We start from the raw sequence: 21,063 nt of genomic DNA, 5'->3' as shown, positions 1-21,063 counted from the left end.
CATTTTTTGATCCTGAACCTTTGATTTCTTCTCTAACAGCCTTTGATTCTGATTGCTGTCTGTTAAACCTGTTCACTTGTCTTCTCTCATGAACCTTTTGTCTTCTGTACAATTTTTGATCCTGATCAATATTCTTTGATCCTAGACCTTTGACCTAATGTCATCCTCATCACTGACATTTGATCTTGATCATTTATCTTTGATCCTGAACCCTCTTGTCTACCACACAACACACACGTGTTATGTATGTATAATTGCTATGACCATGTATGACATTAAATTTGTATGTGGTGGATCAAAGCACTTTTTTGTGTGTTTGCTTTTTTACTTTGCCACTGTAAGAGTCGCTCGGCGTATTTAAAGGCTGAAGCAGATTTTCTGAAACAAGATATAAAAGAATGTTTATTTCCAAACACTGTAGATCCCTTTTCTTCTTGTGGACAAACAGGACTTGACAAATCAAACACACAACACACCATTAAAAAATAACCCTCCTCCAACATCCCCACACTAAATAACGCAGTGATTGGCTACCTGTGAGGTACGGCGTGGTGACGATGCGTCACTCCACTGAGCTCTTAGCAGCAGAACTGACAGGAAGAACCGACTGAATCCAGAAGAGGTCAAAAGATATTTAAAAAAAACTGTCTCAACAGTTGGTCACTAATCTCAAAAATATTCCTTTTATGATTTTGTAACTTCACCCAAACTGAATGTGTTGAGCTTCACAGTGTTTAAGTAGAAACATAAAAATGTCAGCCCTGCACTCGTTCCTTCAGTCTCTGCTTGATGTCTAATTCCTGTTTTGGAGCATCAGGACAAGGTTCTAGACCTCATGGGAAGGTGTCAGCAGCATTATATTACACTGCCGACGCCTGTGACGATATCGTGCCTTATTAATCATTGATGTGGTCACCGGTGCTGCGTTCACTGCACTGGGGATTAAGTTTACCGCAATGAGCCCGGCGACATAATTTAAGGTCATGACTAAATAATGTGCAGAATTCAGTGGAACATACATCACACAAAGGGACGATTTAAACTGTAGACGCATAACATAGTGCAATAAAGGGCAAGTTCACCTTTTTTTTTTTTAAACTTTAGTCATGTATTGATTGTTTGAAATCAAGACTGAACTTTGAAAAAATAATTTCCCCCACAAACTACTGAAAAGGACGGAACACTGGATCAGTAAGTCTTGCAGCACATCTCTAAATCACTCTCACTCTTTTTCCCCCTCTGATACTTAAAATTGGCCGAGTGGAGTTCTAACGTGTTTTTTGCATTTCGGGAATATTTACAACATCCATTGCTGGTCATATTATAAAATTTCTATTGGGACTTTGTGTAAAATTCTAGCTTGTGTAATAGTAAAGAAGTGTAGCTTCTGCCTTTGGCTATGCAGCTGTGCAACAATTACAAAGCAGGTGTCATACGTTATTTCTAAGCAGCAACTTCAGATGTTGAAAAAAAACAAAATGCAGAAGTGCCAAAACCTGGCTCTTGAGGCCATTCAAAGAACTGCAGGTAACAAAAAAAAAAAAAAAGTTTTCACCTCTGTAGTTGGTTTTCCTCATTCATGACAACTGTACAGAAGGGGGGAATTTTTGTATACCTCATTAGTTTAAAGACTTTTTAGGCCATGAAGTTACGAATAATTAGGGGCATGGTCACGTTGAGTAAGACCTGGTGTGCTAGGTCCAGTGCTCCGTTAGCAATGGTTGCTAGCTGTTGTGGATGTGACTGGGTTTGTCCTTTCTGAGGACAAATAATTGAAATAAGAAGACTGTGCTCCAGTATTTCTGCAGAGTGAAATTTTAGTGCGATTTAATATGCAGGTTAGTGCCATTAGCGGTAATTAGCAGGTACTGCTAGCTTAATTTTGTTAGCTACAGTCATTGTATAGCCATTATAGAGACAACAGACCAGTCATCATTTTAAAAACCCACACTCAGGTCCTGATAAAAATTATCACCCAATCTGCAAAAATATCCATTCATTATCCAAATTCAGGTGACCTAGCCTATTAGCCTTAGCATATATACATACATATATGGCTATTTTGTTGACAACTTTGAGCGTATGCTGGATCTTTATAACTCCCGATGCGTCTTCCCCATACTGTTTTCTTGCAAATTAATCAATCATTAAAAGACGATTAGAGCTCAGAGGCTTGGCTGCCAACAGTGTTATCCTTAAAATCTTTGATGGTCACAGATGCTGACAGAAATGTGGGATGATCTTGCATGAACATATAACTTTAAAGTGATGCTGATCCCTCACAATGGCAGTGGACAATCTGCTGGTTTATATGTTACCCAGGAAAAAAGCTGCACGTTCTCTGAAGAACACAAAATAAATCACAGATTGATTCCTGTCACCCTGTCGCTCCGTGCACATATCAGGAATTTTGCTCCAAATTAACTTGAAGGGACATCACATTAAAAAAGCTTTAAGAAGAACAGATGGTGTCGCTGGATTCTGCTCAAAATTCACATTAAAAAAATGTTTTAGTGGAGTCCTGAGGGAGAAAAAGGTCACAGGTCAGAGGTGAGTGAACAGCTGTTTCCGCCTGAGGCGTCCATAACCAACAGGAGAGGAGGTCTTCTGTCCCATCACAGTGGGTCAAATTTTATGTTCTCTTGCACTTGTCCTCTGCTGTTCTTTGCAGGCAGAGACAGAGAGATGGAAAGAGAAAACATAAATTGTGCAGCAGCACTGGTGGCCTTTAGTTCGTCCGGAGTTGGTAATCTACAAAAAAAGAAAAAAGCAGAGCATTAACACACAGCTTTCATTTCCTGAACACCGGGTGGCACACTGCACGGCATATTAAAATTTGCAACATCCCGCTCTCGGATTAATATTTAATGGATTTAGATTCAGACTGAAAAGGATCAAATCAAAGCCATATCCAATTTAGAATCACTGTGATTTAAAAAACAGTCATGTTTTCTATATCATACTAATCAATCATTTTGATGCTGTTAATTTAACATTTATCTTGATCTCTGATCCTGACCAATGATCATGACCTAAAGTTTAATCCTGAATTTTTCCGTAATTATTGTATGGCCTTGCCTTACAATATAAAGCGCCTTTGGGCAACTGTTTATTGTGATTTGGCGCTATATAAATAAAATTGATTTGATTTGAATACTGATCTTTGATCCTCATAGCTGAACTTTGATCCTGATCACTGACCTTTGATCATGGGTTTTGAGATTTTATCGTAATTACTGTTATTAATCCTTAGAGCTGAACACTGACCCTGATCACTGACCTTTGATAATGAGTTTTGACATTTTATATTAAATACTGTTCTTTGATCCTCACAGCTAAACCTTGATCCTGATTACTGTCCTTTGATCATGAATTTTGTACTTTCATACTCATTTTTGATCTTTGATGCTTAGCAGCCAGTCTGCTCTGTGTAAGCCTGATCCCGTCAGGTCTCAGAAGCCAAGCAGAGTGGATCCTGGTTAGTACTTGGATGAGAGACTTCTTTGGCGAGACCAGGAGGCTGCGTTTGTTTCTCAAAGTAAAACTGGAGCTGTGTCAGGAAGAGCATCCAGCATACAATTTGTGCCAAATCTCAATGCAGAGCTGTACTCGCTCTGCTGTGGTGAGGCCTCTACTGGTGGTTGGCTCTCACTGCGGTATTGTATCACTTCCTGTTCCGGAGCACAGCGGTGTTTTGCTGTATCTGTTAGCTGTTTAATCTGCGCAGTTAGATTGATCAGCTAACTAGATAACGATTTGTTTCACAGTGTATCTTCACGTGCCTTAACTAAAGCCCTCCCTCTGCTGATCACCTCTAATTATTTACACTTATCATTTGTGTGTTTTTAGGAATCCAGCTAGCTTAGCGCAGCTACTAGCTCTTAGCCGGTTTAGCATGGCGGCTTCTCCTGTCTCTCCTGCACTTTTCTGCTCTGGGTGTGAAATGTTTAGTTATTCCTCGGCCTCCTTTAGCAGTAATGGTACTTGTAATAAAATTGGAGACTCGGCTCCACACCGTGGAAATTTCTACAGCTAGCCAGGCCCCTGTAGTCAGTGCGGACCAAGGTAGCTTAGCCACCGTTAGTTTCCCTCTGGCAGATCCCGAGCAGCCGGGAAAGCAGGCCGACTGGGTGACTGTGAGGAGGAAGCGTAGTTCTAAACAGAAGCCCCGTGTACACCGCCAACCCGTTCACATTTCTAACCGTTTTTCCCCACTCGACGACACACCCGCCGAGGATCAAACTCTGGTTATTGGTGACTCGGTTTTGAGAAATGTGAAGTTAGCGACACCAGCAACCATAGTCAATTGTCTTCCGGGGGCCAGAGCAGGTGACATTGAAGGAAATTTGAAACTGCTGGCTAAGGCTAAGCGTAAATTTGGTAAGATTGTAATTCACGTCGGCAGTAATGACACCCGGTTACGCCAATCGGAGGTCACTAAAATTAACACTGAATCGGTGTGTAACTTTGCAAAAACAATGTCGGACTCTGTAGTTTTCTCTGGGCCCCTCCCCAATTGCAAATGCAGCTTCTCTCCCCCTGCCATCCCCTCATTACCCCATCCCCGTAGAGATGGTGCCTGCTCCCAGACCACCAATAACCAGCAAAAATCTATTTAAGCATAAAAATTCAAAAAGAAAAAATAATATAGCACCTTCAACTGCACCACAGACTAAAACAGTTAAATGTGGTCTATTAAACATTAGGTCTCTCTCTTCTAAGTCCCTGTTAGTAAATGATATAATAATTGATCAACATATTGATTTATTCTGCCTTACAGAAACCTGGTTACAGCAGGATGAATATGTTAGTTTAAATGAGTCAACACCCCGAGTCACACTAACTGCCAGAATGCTCGTAGCACGGGCCGAGGCGGAGGATTAGCAGCAATCTTCCATTCCAGCTTATTAATTAATCAAAAACCCAGACAGAGCTTTAATTCATTTGAAAGTTTGACTCTTAGTCTTGTCCATCCAAATTGGAAGTCCCAAAAACCAGTTTTATTTGTTATTATCTATCGTCCACCTGGTCGTTACTGTGAGTTTCTCTGTGAATTTTCAGACCTTTTGTCTGACTTAGTGCTTAGCTCAGATAAGATAATTATAGTGGGCAATTTTAACATCCACACAGATGCTGAGAATGACAGCCTCAACACTGCATTTAATCTATTATTAGACTCTATTGGCTTTGCTCAAAATGTAAATGAGTCCACCCACCACTTTAATCATATCTTAGATCTTGTTCTGACTTATGGTATGGAAATTGAAGATGTTGTGGATCGAGTGGCCCATGGTGGCGGTGGGGTTATTCACAGATAGTCCAAACTATACCTTTTTGGAATCTTTATGATCAGACAAATAATATGGAATATCTTTCAATATGACTGGAGCATTTTTAAATTCTGACCCCTGTGTAATACTTCAACTGACCCCTTCTTGGCCGCCTATCGAAAGTTCACGTGGGTACCCAGCATTTTTAAAAGAGTAATGTCTAAGGAGTATGTATGCCAAATTTGGTGCTTGTATCACCATTTGAAGTATTTTTTTCAGTTATCCGCTGCACTAAGGAGCAGCTTTACATTAGCATCAGGCAATGATACGCTATTGCTGCTGCGTATCAACTGCATACCGTTAGAAAATTAACACCATCACTTAGCGAGCTGCAAAAGTTTAAAGCTGAAGAAGTGAAGCTCTTCTTGGTCCTCCTGCCTTTGTATTAGTGACGACTGATATATTGCAGGTAGGTTGATTTGATTGTTAAAAACATTTACAGCCTTTTTACGATTTTATCTTCGATCAGTGTGAGTAAAAAACACGTTGCAGTATCCTGGATGTAGAATCACAAGCCTCAGTCGAGCAGGCAACTCAGAATTCCCTCCTCGGCCTCCCTGCCTGATTGTTTTGTTAGATTCCCCGAGGCCGTAGTTCACAGTGATAAAGGAAGGCGTTGGATATGATAAATGTTATAAAGCTGGTTCACTCAAAGGCCATGGACTGAACAGTGGTGCAGAAAGATCCTGACATTGATTTCATAAGAAAAACCCTCACAAAAACCTCACGGATTTGGCCGTGAATCTTAAATTTAAAAGGCAGAAAATGAAATACAAAAAAATGATTTCTACAATGATGATTTATCAATGTTCAGCACGGTAAAGCTTCAAGCAGGAACATGAGTGCTGATCTAGAGTCCTGTTCCAGCACCTCATCCAACCACAGAACCCTGGGGATAAGTGAGTGAGTGAGTGAGTGATCCATCACAAACTGTGTATAACTCAAAAACAATCAATACTGTCAACTTGTAAACCATCAAATTAAAAAAAGAAAATCTGGTTCACGATAGTGGACCCGATCAATCAGAAGAGTAACTGTATAATATATCACAGATGTGTCTGCCACCTGCTGGAGGCTTAGCGGAAGCACTTACCTTCACAGCAGCATCATCTTAGTTACAGATGGTTCGTGAATGTTTGATAAATTTACGATAATTACAAACGGCTGAGGCTGAAACTCACACATAGCTGCTTGTCGCTTCACCCCGGCTAAATCTATCAAGCCAGCAACCACCAATGCTCACTTAAATACAGGATGAAACATGCAACAAGGACAATAGGAAAGTAAAATCAGAATTAAAGAACGGGAAGAACACATGGGAGAAACTCTGCATCACCACTGAAAGTTAGTGAAGGAAAACTGCTCTGAAACTTGCTCTGTATCAGAAAGCAGGGATCTGAAACAGAACCTTAATACATCCCTAAGTGAGGCAAAATAAATTAATGCTTGGAAATATTTACCACCTCTGGTGCCAAACTTTTTATTTATTTATATTTCAAGGCTGCAGCCAGCACATCTCTTGGTTGATTTATAATGGTGGCAGAAATTCTTGATGAAATACCTGAATTAAGAAAGTATCACAGAGCCCAACAGCTGAATTATCTCCCCTTGAGATGTTTGACATGAAGATGATTTTATCTTCATATGGTGCACAAACACAGTGTGAAGCTTCAATGAAATCCACCAACTGATTTAGGAGGAGTTGTGCTTACAAGACCAATGGACCGATGGGGGTGTAAAAGACTACAGTTACGTCTGCGTTCGATTCTCACCTCCACTTTGTGTGATGTAGCGTACCCATGGTAACGCCTGGTAGCCACTCTTCTCTATGATCTTCAGATAGCGGACCTAGGGAGCAGAATCATAATAGGCATCTTATGAAAACTTCACACATTATGAGAGTTTTAAAATCGGTGTGGTTGAGTGTGTTCCTGGTCGCTCATGCAGGAGAACATGAAGCACCTGTGTTTACTCCTACTCAGAACACAAGTGGCTTTCAATGCCCGTAACAACAGCAGTTCTGGGGAGTGAAGAGTGACCCTGGAACAACAAACTCGGCTCACGCAAACTGCTGCATTCAGTACTGTGGTTGGTGCAACAGAAACGTTTAAATTCTAAAATGATTTCAACCATGTTGCATGGATCCCAAACAGTTTTATTAAATCATTAATTTCTGGTAGTAAGTACAGTCAGATCCATAAGTATGTGTTGACGCAGGAATACTGTAGTAGCTTCATGTTTAATGCAAGTGTTTGATACATACTAGGGATGGGACAGCTAGTTGTAAAAGTCGACCACAACTAGCTAACATCCGACAAGTCGACTTTTTTTTTTTAATCAGTGAACCTTTCAAAGAATAGACCTGCTGGAGCTGCCCCACTCCCTTCACTCAATGAAGAAAGTGTGTGACCTTGGCAGGTGAATTAGTCAGCTCAAACGGGCAGTCTACCCACTACAGACTACCTGCTCTCCATCAAAGTAATGTGGAAAAAGAGAAGGGCTGTGAATACTTTCTGGGTGCACCGTACATCACTGTACACCAAAAGGTCTTTTCAAGTCCTTCCCCAAAACACAAACTACAACTGAAAATAATTCCAGTGAAGAAGACAAGAGACCCAACAAACTCAACTGTAACTGTGGTGTAGGAGAATAACGAGGCTGCTCTGGACCGTAACATTTTCTGGTTGTTAGAAGAGAAACTGACTCTGTAGTTAATGAAGAATGAACGTCTGTAGAACAGGTGTGAATAAAATTACCTGAATCCCTGATACAGTGAAATATGGGATCTCAAAGTTAACTGTGATGGGTCGCTTTGCCTCCAGCTCGTCGCTCTCCACGCTGGGCAGCCCGAAGTGCGCCCGCATCATGTACTCCTTCCCACCCTACACATACACAAACACAAAGTTCTTACTGGAGCTGGTAAACCGGAGACCCCCAAACAGAAGGGGACACAAATTCATTGATTCATAATTCATTTCATACAGTAGCAACATACTACAAGGAAAATAATCATCATCTTGCACGTGCTCCCGTCTCCATCCCACACTGTCCTCTGCATCCTCCTGCCTCACATCCACCACCTGCATGTCCCTCAGGACACCAATCAACCTCCTTTTAGGCTCCCTCTTCTCCTTCTGCCTGGTGGCTCCATCCTCAGCATCCTTCTCCCGATATACCCTGGGTTCCTCCTCTGCACATGTCCAGACCATCGCAGTCTCACCTCTGACTTCGTCTCCAAACCGTCCCACCTGAGCTGTCCCTCTGATATGTTCATTCCTAATCTTGTCCACCCTCATCACTAAAAGAAAGTCTCAGCACCTCCAGCTCTGCCTCCTGTCTTTCTGTTAGTGCCACCATCTCTAAGTAGTACAACATAGCTGGTCTCACTACTGTCTTCTAAACAGTCGTTTCACTCTTGCAGATATCCTTTTGTTACCTTTCTCCACTCACTCCACCCTGCCTGCATTCTCCTCCTCACCTCTCTACCACGCTCTCTATTCGTTTGGACACTTGACACCAAGTGTTTAAACTCATTTACCTTCACTGCTTCTACTCCTTGAAACCACACTATTCCACCCTTTCATTCACACACATGTACTCTGTCTTACTCAGACTGACTTTCATTCCCCTTCTCTCCAGAGCATATTTTCATCTCTCCAGGCTAATCTCAATCTGTTCACTACGCTCACTACAGATCACAGTGTCATCTGCAAACATCATAATCCACAGAGACTCCTGTCTGATCTCATCCATCAACCTGTCCATCACCACTGTAAACAAGAAAGGGTTCAGAGCCAATCCTTAATGTAATCCCACCTCCACCTTACTACACATCTTACCATTGTCACACTGTCCTTGTACATGTCCTGCACCACCCTCACATACTTCTCTGCCACTCCAGAAGTCCTCAGACAATATTGCAACAAATCCACAAACACACAATGCAACTCCTTCTGACCTTCTCTATACTTCTCCATCAGCACTCTCAGAGCAAATATTGCATCTGTATTGCAATCTCTCCTAAACATTTTCATGCCTCCACTGGTATGTCACCTGGACCATCTCCCTTTCCACTCTTCACCCTTATGAATCGGTTGTACTTCCTGATTTATCATCCAGCCTCATGCTTATCTATAGAGATATCTGTTACCATCCCCGAACATGACAAAAAACTAAGATGTTAAGATAAACTAATGCCAGTGTTCTCCAAAGTATTCCAGAAAGGGCCAAGAGGGTGCAGGTTTTCCTTGCAGCCACTGACTCCAGCAGGTGGTTTCACTGATGAACTTATCACATCTGTTCAAAGTGATGTTAATCAGTGAAATCAAGGAAAACCTGCACCCTCTTGGCCCTTGCTGGAATACTTTGGACACCACTGAACTAAGTTCTTCTTTTTCTTAAAATTTCAAAATAAATGTTTCTGAGAGTAAAGGATTGACACGGCAACCACATGGCAGCTATTACTGCACGCTGAAGTGAATTAGTACAGCATGTTTCACATGGTCTGATGTATTTTAGAACATTTTTGTAAACTTTGTGTTGTTGGGGAAGTTCTCTTGGCCGTTTGGTTTTCCATTCCTTTATCATAAGGTAGTGTGTGTCCTTAAATGTTGATCTTAGGTGTTATTTGAAATATGCTTTTTTTTGCAGTAATGTGTATTTGTACAGTGTTGAAAAGTTTGGCAGTAACACCAAAAACTGTCCTCTGGAATTATATACAGCCGGAAGAACAATACAACTCAAGTAACAGCAATTTACATCTGCTTTGACAGGTGTAAGGTGTAATAAATTACTGAGGAGCTATCACAATGTGGTGCATAAAAGGAACATCACCTGAATGAATTGTTGCTTAACGTTTTCTTTTGCTACACTGATCATTCTGTGTGAGCATGAAGCTTGTAAAAAATAAAATAAAAGACTGGCACAATAAAGAAATCACATTTCTATGTGTTCTGAACATTCAGGGCTGCTGCGGAATAGCTGTACCACTTGATTTTACTGCAAGGACAAGCTGATGTGTCACCTTTGAGAAACGGATAGTGAGAGAACAAGATAAGGATGAAAATGTGCAGTTACTTGATGCAGCACACTCACAGGGAAAGACTTGATGTTCCACTGCACGGCGTTCTTCTCTGGCACCCACTTGGCACTGCCTGTGCTGGTCTTGAACTTCGGTGTGTCAGCGTCGCTGGGCACCGGAATCATAATGGACACATTGTTGGCGGTGGAGCGGCTCTTAAACTGACTCCGGGCCTGTAGAACATGACAAGGAAGAGAGGACCAAACTTTTACGAGTAAGATCATTCAAATCCTCATTCAGATCCAGGAAGTCATCGTATGCAGAACTTGCATTTTGCCACTGGTTGTTTTGAGCTTGTATTGCCTTCACGAGGCTTTGTGTTTGCAGGATGCAGGACTACTTTGTGTCCCTAGAGTGAACAAAAAGTCTGTGGGGCATAGAGCTTTCTCTTATCGTGCCCGTGTTCTGTGGAATGATCTCCCTGCGTCAATAAAACAGTCAGATTCTGTGGAGAGTTTCAAGTCCAAACTTAAGACACACTTGTTTTAACAGACAGACCACATCAGTGGATAAGTGACAGGAAGTTTTATATACCTTCTTGTGCTCAGAGTTCTCAGAATAGACCAATTTGTGTTCAAAAGATTAAATAAATAATAAAAGTGTCAAGTGGTAACAAGGCTTTCTATTATTGTCCTTTTATGTGGAACAGTCTGCCCACTGAGGAAAAAAAAAAAAACAGTCTCATTCCACTGTGTTCTACAAATCCAGCTGTAGTGCATCACTGGCTTGTCTTAGTTATTAGTCACATCACCCACTTTGAAGGATTCAGTCTCTGCAAACTCTAAATTTAGGTCGTGTTAACAGAGTATGGTATTAGTAGTAATAACAACAACACTACTACTACTACAAGAACATCATGATAAACAAATAAAACAATGCTAAAATACCCTCGTTCTTTATAAATTGCAGTTGTTTAATTATTAAGATCCTGTTGTCTTACATACATTTTGTACATGTTCAATGAAGCCCCTCTATTAATCAGTCAATCAAAAACAATATTTACGTTTTAACAGCGTCTGCAGGAGGCTTTGCGTGTGAGTGTACACGAGCTTTGACAAAAGCGGAAGTTGCTGTGTACTTGCTCTGGGGGTTGGTAAGGTTAGACCCGGACCCGGCGCCACGAGGGGGCATTTGGGGGTGACGCCCCTTCACGTCATCAACCTCGCCCCCTCGGATGTGAGAGTTATCAAAAATAAAAAAGAAAGAAAAAGAAATACTGAAAATATAGCGCCTAGATTTTTTTTTTTTTTTGTACAATTTTGCGTGCTTTTTTTTTTTTTTTTTTTTTACAGCGCATTGTGCTCTGCGTCCTCATCAAGCAGGCCGGTGTTCTGTCAAGATGACAGGACACCTGTTGCGGCACCGCGAAGGGAGAGTACGAGCATTGTGTTCTGCATGTCTGTTTATAAGAATCTTCTCGCACAGAAGAAAAAAAAGAGCGCCAACAACTACCCATAACTGTTCTTCACTCGGAAAAAGACACCTGCAGCAAGGTTTGACTTAGTCGAAAAAGCGGCGCCAAGACGAAGAGGCGCGATCAGAGGAACTGTGAAATACTGGTCAGTCACTATTAAGAATTTCTTATGTGTCCAACCTCGTAGGTTGATCGTTAAAATTAAATTTGTTAGTTCTAAAAGCCATCATAATTATTTATAGGAAAACATTCTATTTTTATTTCTCAAACAAATGTTTGGGCCTGAAAACAGGTTGGTCTTATTTTTCTACTAAGGTTTGAACTTTGAGAGTGTTTATACACGAGAGAAAAGTGAGAAAATGTTAATGCCTGTTTGAGAAAAGTGTATAAAGTGTGTAGTGAGGGGTTTTACAGCCTTAAAATGTCTATAATTGTAAAAAAAAAAAAAAAATAACGCTGACTACTTCGTGGATTTCGCCTATTGCGGGCTATCTTTAGAACGTAACTCCCGCGATAAACGAGGGACCACTGTATATCTACATGAAAGGTTTATCTTTGACCCGTTGTGTGACTGTCATGCCCAATTGCGCTGTGTTTGCGCTTGTGATGGAGGGCTGTATGTGGGGTTAATCTACTGTCTCATGTCGTTTCTCAGATCAGTTGTTGGTTTGGTTTTGTGGTATGTAGGAGGTCACTTGACCGAGGGTCTACACGTTCAAATAATAATTAAAAAAATACTGTCATCACTCTTTACTCTTACTCAGTCAGTCTCTTACAACAGTGTAGCCTAAATACACAAGCTTTCTAGGAGCGCACCCAATTCTTTACGCACGCTCAGAGGCACGTCCCGTCCGGTGCACACTTTTTTTTTGGGGGGGGGGGGCGACCCCGCCCCCTGTGATAAACTCATCGCCCCCTTTATTTTTTTCTGGCGCCGGGCCTGGTTAGACCTTACTTGTGTGAAGCACCTTGAGGCAACTTTGTTGTGATTTGGCATGATATAACTGAAATAAATTGAATTGAAATAAATTTAAATTGAAGTTATGCAAATCAAGGAATATTTAATTTAAACAGTTTGAGAAACAAAAATTATATTAATTTGTTATATTTTACTAATATAATCAGGGACCAGGAGAGGTCGCTCATGGACCACCAGTGTGTGTCCATGGACTGTTTGAGAAAGGCATGTATTCCATGACCTGGAAATGTTCACATAATGTAGCTATTCCCTGGCTTAACTCAAGAAATCTGTAAAAGTGATGATTTCTCTTAACAGTCCTTACATATTACACAAATTTTTTTTCCAGCTCCACCGTGGTGGTATAGAGGCAAGACAAAAATTGTGTCACTGTCCAAATATTTCTAGGCTGCACACAAAATAGAAGTGAATGTGGCACAGTGGTTCAGTGTGTGTGTGTGTCTCTTTACCTTCACCTTGATCTCCACACGGCTGTGCGAGAACTTCTCAATCACGCTCTCAATCCATATGAGAGGCTTCACCTGTCAAAGGTGGACAAGGTCAGAGAGGTGAGCACGGAGCTGAGCTGCATCAGTGAGACAGACAGCGACAGAGAGGTTTGTGGAAGAAACCACGACAAGTTATTACTTCTGACCTCTACTACTGTTATTATTCAGTTATTTCTAATTCTGCAACAACTACCAAAACTGCTACTATTACACAGTTTAACTGACAGGCAGATATGCTTGATGAGATAACCACCAGAACTGCAACATATACTACCACAGTTACTATCAAATGTACACAAGTGCTACAAACCTGACTGATCAATAATCACATTGTTGCACAAATCTTCACCTCAATCCTTTAACAATACAAGAGATTTCATTAGATGTGATTTAAAAAAAAAAACTGAAGAGAAGCAGGGAATCCTCAAGTCAGAAATCAGAGTGGAAGACATTACCTTACCTGCATCTTCTGTGGCATGCATGTGATGGTACATGACTGATCAGTTCACAAAACTGTTGCTGAGATAATAAGTAATGTTTCTGCTTCAATATATCTACTGTACAGTTAGGTCCATAAGTATTTAGGCAGTGTCAGTGTTTGTAATATTGTCTTTGTGCATCACCATAATGGACTGAAACAGAAATCAAGATTCACTTTCAGAACAGAATAGAATAGAATAATTCTTTGTCCACTGAGGTAGAAAATTGTCTTCGGCTCACCCACACAAAAAGACAACACTGAAATACAAACATCGCCATACATAAAAACATATAATAAACACAATAAAACAAAAATAAGATATAGTAAAATACAAAGGAATAAAGGAAGAAATAAAATAAAATCTAGTAAGATAAATAAAACAGAAGTAAAGCAGCTCAGGTTTTGTCTGTGGGTTGGTCACTTTGTCGAGTTCATAATGATGACAGCATTTGGTATAAAAGATTTTTTACAAGAACCTTTGGCCAGCGGAGCTCTGTAGCGCATCCCAGACTTCAAGAGCTCAAACTGACAGGACAGAGGATGACAGCTGTCTGCCAGGACTCTCTGAGCTTTCCTCCTCCTCCTGTCTCGCTGACTCGCTTTAATTCAAAGGGTTTAACAAAAATCAGGGTTCCACTCTTTAAACTATAACGCGATGCTAAAATACCCTCAGTCGTATGACCATAAAAATAAGAAACAGATTGTGGAGTTTTGCCCTCTTAAAACAGGTCAGAGTTAGCCATCTTTGATCTTGTCCAAGGTCTGAGTCCCAAGATTGGTCTCTGTGAATTTGAAGACCCTGGCAGTAACAGGACTGGACTTATGCTGAGCACAGACAGATGGGCGCAAAGTCTTCACCATACCCAAAATCATTTCAGACTTCAGACAACTTTACTAGATAGCCTGTAGTGTTGCAGCCGAGCAGTGAAAAACACTTTTAACAGTTCCACTTGCTCAGCCAAATCCCAATTATGAATTAAGAATATTCCCAATTATGAATTAAGAATATTCACCAGCCTCCGAATCCTTCAGCTTCAACTGCAAGGCACGCATCAGCTCCAAGGTGTCATCCAATTTGCGTCGGAGTTCAAGAGTCAACGCAGTCTGAGAATGCACTGCCTTGCCAACCTCGTTAATCATGACGGACAAGCGAGGGCCCGTGGTTCTTGATGTCACCGTCTTGCCAATTTTCCGGTAGATCAGGGCAGCACATAAGCCAAAAAGTACCAGCCCTGCTGCCATGAGACCAAAAATAAATAAATCCTCGATATCCTCAACAGAGAAAGGCGCCAAGCATGCCACACACCAGGAACTCCAGGAGTCGAGGACATAGCCTGCAGGATACATTCCATCTGGGCAGGCAGGATCCCCTGGTCCTGACCTTCTTGTAGAAAAAATGGTGTCAATAGCGTTCAGTGACCAGCTGATCAATTCCTTGGTTAATCCAATAGTAGTCCAATAGATCCAGAATCCAATATAGTTTTGAGGAATTCACAGTCTGGAGAGAGTAGAGACTTGAAGGTTAAAAGCAGAGAGATAAGGGAGAGTGGAGGAGATGTGACCGCCCTCATTGGAGTCTCAAGCTGAACCTTATGCAGGACATTTACTATAAATTGTTAGTGACATTTAAGGACAGCAGTTGTTCACAAATAGTCATAGAATTTAATGGTACTGTTGAGACATTGAACAACATTTAATCCCCCCCTTTGGAATGATGTTAAGGTCATCTGTACACTCGCTATACACATACATGCATAGATCTTGTTTTACTCAGCCTACATTTCTCTAGGCTAACCATATGCAGAAACATTGCAATTGCTGTGAGGACCCCATGCAAAAAAGGAAGAAGCCGAAAGAAGTTACTTTTTATATACATACTGACATTTATTGGAGTATTTTAATAACTGATAATTCAATTATATAAAATGACGTAAATATGTTTAGATTTTTACATTTCTGATTTCTGCTGAGAAAGCTAAAAATAAATACCATTAGAGTGCAAATATATGGACCTACATATGCGCACAGTTGCATGCTAATATTTGGCCACACATGGACAAATTATTAATATTTTTATGACATCAAGTAATCATGAAAAACGATTTAGAATTTTTAAATGATGCTTTTAACCACATTTCCCAGACTGTATGTTTGGCCGGTCCTGTTGCCTGGATATTAATATCATATCGTAGTTATTTGTTTTTAGCTTGTTTTAAATATTTGTATGGCGAAAACTGTTTATTTTACTCTGATATGAAAAAATGATCTCTACATAAGCTATGTATACTGTAAACACGTATGTAAGATTTAATTGATTTAATTTAATTGTACATTTGATGCAGAAGAAGAAATTTAAATCACAAAATGAAACAATTGATATTGATAATGTATCTGTATTTCTGGACTTGCTGTATACTGATGGTGTGTGCGCGTGTGTGTGTGTCCTACTCACCGTGGTATTGAGGCGATACGACATGAGCTCACTCTCGCCATCAGGGGGAATGAAGGAGATGGTGCGGTCATTCTCAAAGCGCGACAGACGGACACACTGATGAAACTTCACGTCTTCCAGCTCCACTGTCTTACTCTTCTCTCCTGATGCAGGAGGATAAACAACACAAGAGCACAAACACAGAAGAACTGAGAGCTTTGCAATCAGCCTTGGGGAAATCAAGGTCAAGGACTGACGACAAACATTCAATCACTCCATTGTTTTACTTTAAAGTGGGCACCGCGCACCACCAAATCCATCTGTCTTGCTCTCGTCCCCCCACTGACGGTGCCACAGGCATACTCCATGTGCAACAGAGACGACATCTGCCAGCTGAACTCAATTTAGCCAATACATCAATTGACACACAGACATCTGCACAATATAACAATATTGTGTTTTCAGCAAATAATGGATTTCACAATGCAGCTACCTCTGAGATATTTTTCCACAAATATGCAATGACGTCAGCACTTGATTTGTTGTCAAAACAGAATAACCTTCTTCCGAAATCAGAACAGCCACTGTGGACATACTCGTACAGGACTGGGTTCCCTGCACTGGTTAGTAAATCCCAGATTGTGTAAGTAGCAACTCAAAAACAGTAGGTACTGCTTATCTTATAACTCTCTAAATTGAAAGTGCACATAATGAGGATGAACTGATAAGTTGGTGGTGAACTCTGATGGACCAGATCAATCAAAAAAGTAACTTTGTTATTGCTATATAATAACCCATAGATGTGTTGCCACCTGCTGGATGGTTAATGAATGCAGGATGGATTATGCATAATTACTAAGCTAGCTCTGACTGCAACGTCTAACAGATCCATTTTTGTAATTTCCAGAAGAGCAAAGCTGCAGCCTCACAGACAACACGCCACAGAAGCAGGAAAGATAAGGAGGGAGGGAAAAGAGAAAAGTGCATCCGTCTCGGCCGAGTGCAAGCTGGCAAAAAAAAAATAAATATATATATATATATATATATAATAAAAAAAAAAAAAAATAAAAATATATAATATAAAAATATATAAAAAACAAATAATAAATCCATTATTAGGCAATTAAAAATAACACAGTTACTGCATAAAATGTGTTGAAAGGCTCTCTGGAAAACTACCCAAGGTAGAAGTGACACTTGTTTTATCTGAACCAGCTAATATAGGTTTTGTTTTTTGGGGTTTTTTTTTTAAACAAACCTGTTTGGGACAGTGAATCACAAAGGTAGATGTTTCTTGAAAGAAGGACATTTCTATAGCCTCATATTTACTTCCCCAGCCGTGGCGTGGACACATTTACAGTTGGATGGACTGAGGCTGTGCAGATTGTTTTCTTCAAGGCAAGTAGCATGAGCGAGACCCAAATCCAGGTCTACATATTGGCAGGCCAGCTCCTTTTCCACTGAGCCACTTGCTCTAAATTCAAAGTTTACAGTCTAGATGTTGCCAGTGCGGTAAGTGCACAATCAGGTGTTACCATTTTAATAATGCAATGTTACCAACCTATATCTCATAAAATAATGCCATTAGGGACATTAGATGCTATTGCTAAGGACCCTTGGGCATACCTTTATCTGTGCCCTGCTTTTTACCGTTTGGAAATGCATAAAAAAAAACCTCAAAAATGGCGAATATATGGTGAAAAAAAATGCAATTTTTTGCATGTTACCTCGTTTCATGTGAAATTTGCTCATTATATAATAAAGCTGATATTTATCCTCTCGAACCTTTCAAAGAACTACAACAATCAATGACATTCCCAGTATTTCTCTGGTCATGACAAGTTACAGAATCAAAATATCTTCACTTGGAGGCAAGCAGCAGTCATTTGAGTAAAATAATAGGTTTGTAACCAGAATCCAAATTTATCAATTCATTTGAGAAAACACTATGTTCTAAACATAAACCTTTGATTTCATAATTCCTGTTTATTAGATTTGACACCTAAATGGATCCCCTACAAAACAGTGCTAGTAATTTGTTTCAGTTTTATTTCTGGAACTTCTGGGAAATTCACATAATCAGGGATGTGGATGTCACCCAAAATATTGTAGTCTCCATAGTAGCATACTCACAGAGAGGCAACACTAGATGCAGGAATGATACCAATATATTTCACTAGAGTGTCTTTGTCTCAACCATGATCTAGAAATTGGAAATGATGTATTTATTTTTAGTACCTCAAGAATGACAATTTGTGCCAAATGTAGTCTCCGTAGAACCTTGTAGTCGCCGTAGTAGTAGCTCTATACTGGAATCACTTGTAAAACTATGATGTAGGTTTTACAGCAGAAATTTTGGTCCAGTCTTTTGACTCACGTTATAGGACACAGAAATAACACCATTTCCAATGCTTTGGTGTGTAACTTTTTGGAATAAAAGAGTTCTTCACAAACCTAATGTAGTCTCCGTAGTACCTGTTTTTGTTCACAAGGATCAAGCACTCATTCTGTCACCGAAAAAAATCTAAATGGTATTTGCTCATGAAATTCTGCATGAAGATCCCTTGGGATGTTGTTATCATTGTGAAACAAACTATTAAGCATTACACTGAATTTCATTTTTCACCAAAAGTGAAACACTAGTGGTACACCTGATTGTCCAATTACAGAGAGGGCAATTTGTCCCTGTGAATATTTAATAATATCATCAGCAATGTATGTTGGAAGTAAACAGAGAACTTTAAGATTACATGGCATAGTAATTAAGGTGTTCTCACAGTTGGAAAAAAAATTTAGTTTTTTTGGAGTGCTACTACAGACTGGAACAGCTCCACCGAGGACCCCAGCGCAGAGAACCACAATGGAAAGTAGGTAAATGCAGATTTATTATCCCACAAGACTAATTGCACAGTTTGTACACCAGGCAGAGGTAAGGTTCACGGGTGTTCAGTCCAACAGGTCACAGTGTTTGTGAGGGAGCAGTAGAGGGTTATCCAAAACTCAGGCAGTAGGTCAATGCACAGAGGTATACCAGGCAAAAAAAAATCCAAAGCAGGCGAAAATAAGGGAAGATGGAACGGCAGTGAAGGTCTAACAAAAGCGACACTAGAACACTCAGAACTAGTGGTGGGCGATACCGGGAATTTTGGTATTGATCCGATACCAAGTAAATACAGGCCCAGTATCACCGATATTGATACCGATACCGTTTCATATTTAAGCTTCATAGATCCAAAGGATCCAAAAGACCTAGGATAGAATTTTGCCAAACATTGTACATGACGACAAAATACTTTATTATCACAATCAACATTTTTGTTTAAAAATATCACTCAACACAACTTAAAATCTCCTGAGGTAGAGGGCTAACAAACCACAATACAAGGGTGCGCTGCTCCGTGTTGTGTGACGCAGCACAGCGCTGCTCTTACAGAGAGTAGACTTTAGGCGCTTTTCCACTTCACAAAAGTAGCACTACTCGACTCGACTCTACTCGTTTTTTTTGCTTTTCCATTACGGTAGTATCTGGTACCGAGTCCTTTTTTTTAGTACCTGCTCGGGAGCAGTTCCAAGTGAGTCGAGCCGATACTAAAATGTGACGTCAACAGGCTGCCGGCCACTGATTGGTCAGAGAACGTCGTCACTGGACGAGTCATGAGTGTGTCGTCCGAGAGGAAAATCAAAACCCGCCATTTTTAAATAGTCACAGCGGTGTTACAGCGACCGTCGTTTTCTTTCGTTTCACGGCGTTTTTTGTTTTTTTTTACGCGACAAAACCACACCGTGGTCTGTGGACGTTTATGTTTGGGGGTGGAGGAGAGAATACAGAGAGGTGGATGAAGCGATTCGAAAAGAGGCCGCACTCGGCTCACCGGACATTACAGCAACTCAGAGAACAGCTGAAAAAGCTTAAAAGTGATTAAAGGACCACATTGACCGGAGTAGGTCGGACCGTAAGGGCTGGAAACGGTTCGACCGCAGGAACGCTGTTTACGCACACCGACCGGCGAGCAACGGGAGGCAGGATGACCGCGACTCGGCTTTGTTGGAAGTGACGGAAGGTAAGTTTTTTTGTGACTGTAGTCTGCTTGAAAGCACCATTTAACGTTACTTATCCTATTGGTGGGAAGCCCACTTTAACAAGATTATGAGTCTAAACTTGTGTTAAGGTAACATCATTGTCTCATGTACGCGGACACAGTGAGCTAGCTGACTGCTAACTAGCGAGCTAGCTAACCCCGTGCTCCGCTTTAAAGTATTAACTTCTGACAGAAAAACACCTCAAGTCAGCAAGGCGACAAACGTGTACATTTGACTCATTTAGTGCCATTACGGTGATGTGTTTTGGGTTTTTTTTTACATGTTTTTTGGCATGAACCTCTGCAGCGGTGACTCTGAGAAAACCATCTGAAACACACACACAGCATACATATTTGAATTAGTACTGTCAGGTTATTAAAAAAAAATGTGATTACAGGGTTTGTGATTAATCTAAATGAATAATTTAATTGCAGGTATATTTAAAAAAAACTCAGATCTGTGTGTGTTTGGAGCATTTAATAATCAGGTAAAAAAGGATCAGGGTTATTTTTGTTACATATCAAGGAGGTATTAAACAAGCTGTAAATTGGTCTTAAATTGGGAGAACTGTCTAAGTGTAATTTGGATGGGTTAAATGCAGGCAAATTTCATTGTATTTATGTGTACAATGACAATAAAAGGATATATTATAAAGAATGTCTATAAAAACAGAATTGTGGGAGTTTGGAGGCTGATTCTTTCTGCACAATAAGACTCCTTTAATCCTCCTCCTTTAAAGATTACATATTTTAAATTTGTCCATTGAACATTAAAATCCGG

At 40.4% G+C, this 21,063-nt stretch overlaps 1 protein-coding gene across 1 annotated transcript in view; it reads right to left on the bottom strand.

Annotated features, from left to right (window-relative positions):
- Window positions 1-1,226: 1,226 nt before the first annotated feature.
- Window positions 1,227-21,063, bottom strand: part of ap1m3 (adaptor related protein complex 1 subunit mu 3) — an 87,845-nt gene continuing 68,008 nt past the window's right edge. Inside the window, exons 10-12 of the mRNA XM_034179528.1 lie at window positions 8,087-8,212; window positions 7,103-7,178; window positions 1,227-2,751 (exon numbers count right to left, since the gene is read on the bottom strand). Of these exons, the coding sequence (XP_034035419.1) occupies window positions 2,729-2,751; window positions 7,103-7,178; window positions 8,087-8,212 (225 nt within the window). The 3' untranslated portion in view covers window positions 1,227-2,728. The remainder of the gene's footprint in view (window positions 2,752-7,102; window positions 7,179-8,086; window positions 8,213-21,063) is intronic.

Source organism: Thalassophryne amazonica, chromosome 10, assembly GCF_902500255.1.
Source record: "Thalassophryne amazonica chromosome 10, fThaAma1.1, whole genome shotgun sequence".
Classification (NCBI taxonomy): Eukaryota; Metazoa; Chordata; class Actinopteri; order Batrachoidiformes; family Batrachoididae; genus Thalassophryne; species Thalassophryne amazonica.
The sequence above is the reverse complement of the archived record's forward strand: the minus strand, read 5'-3'. Positions and strand labels throughout refer to the sequence as shown.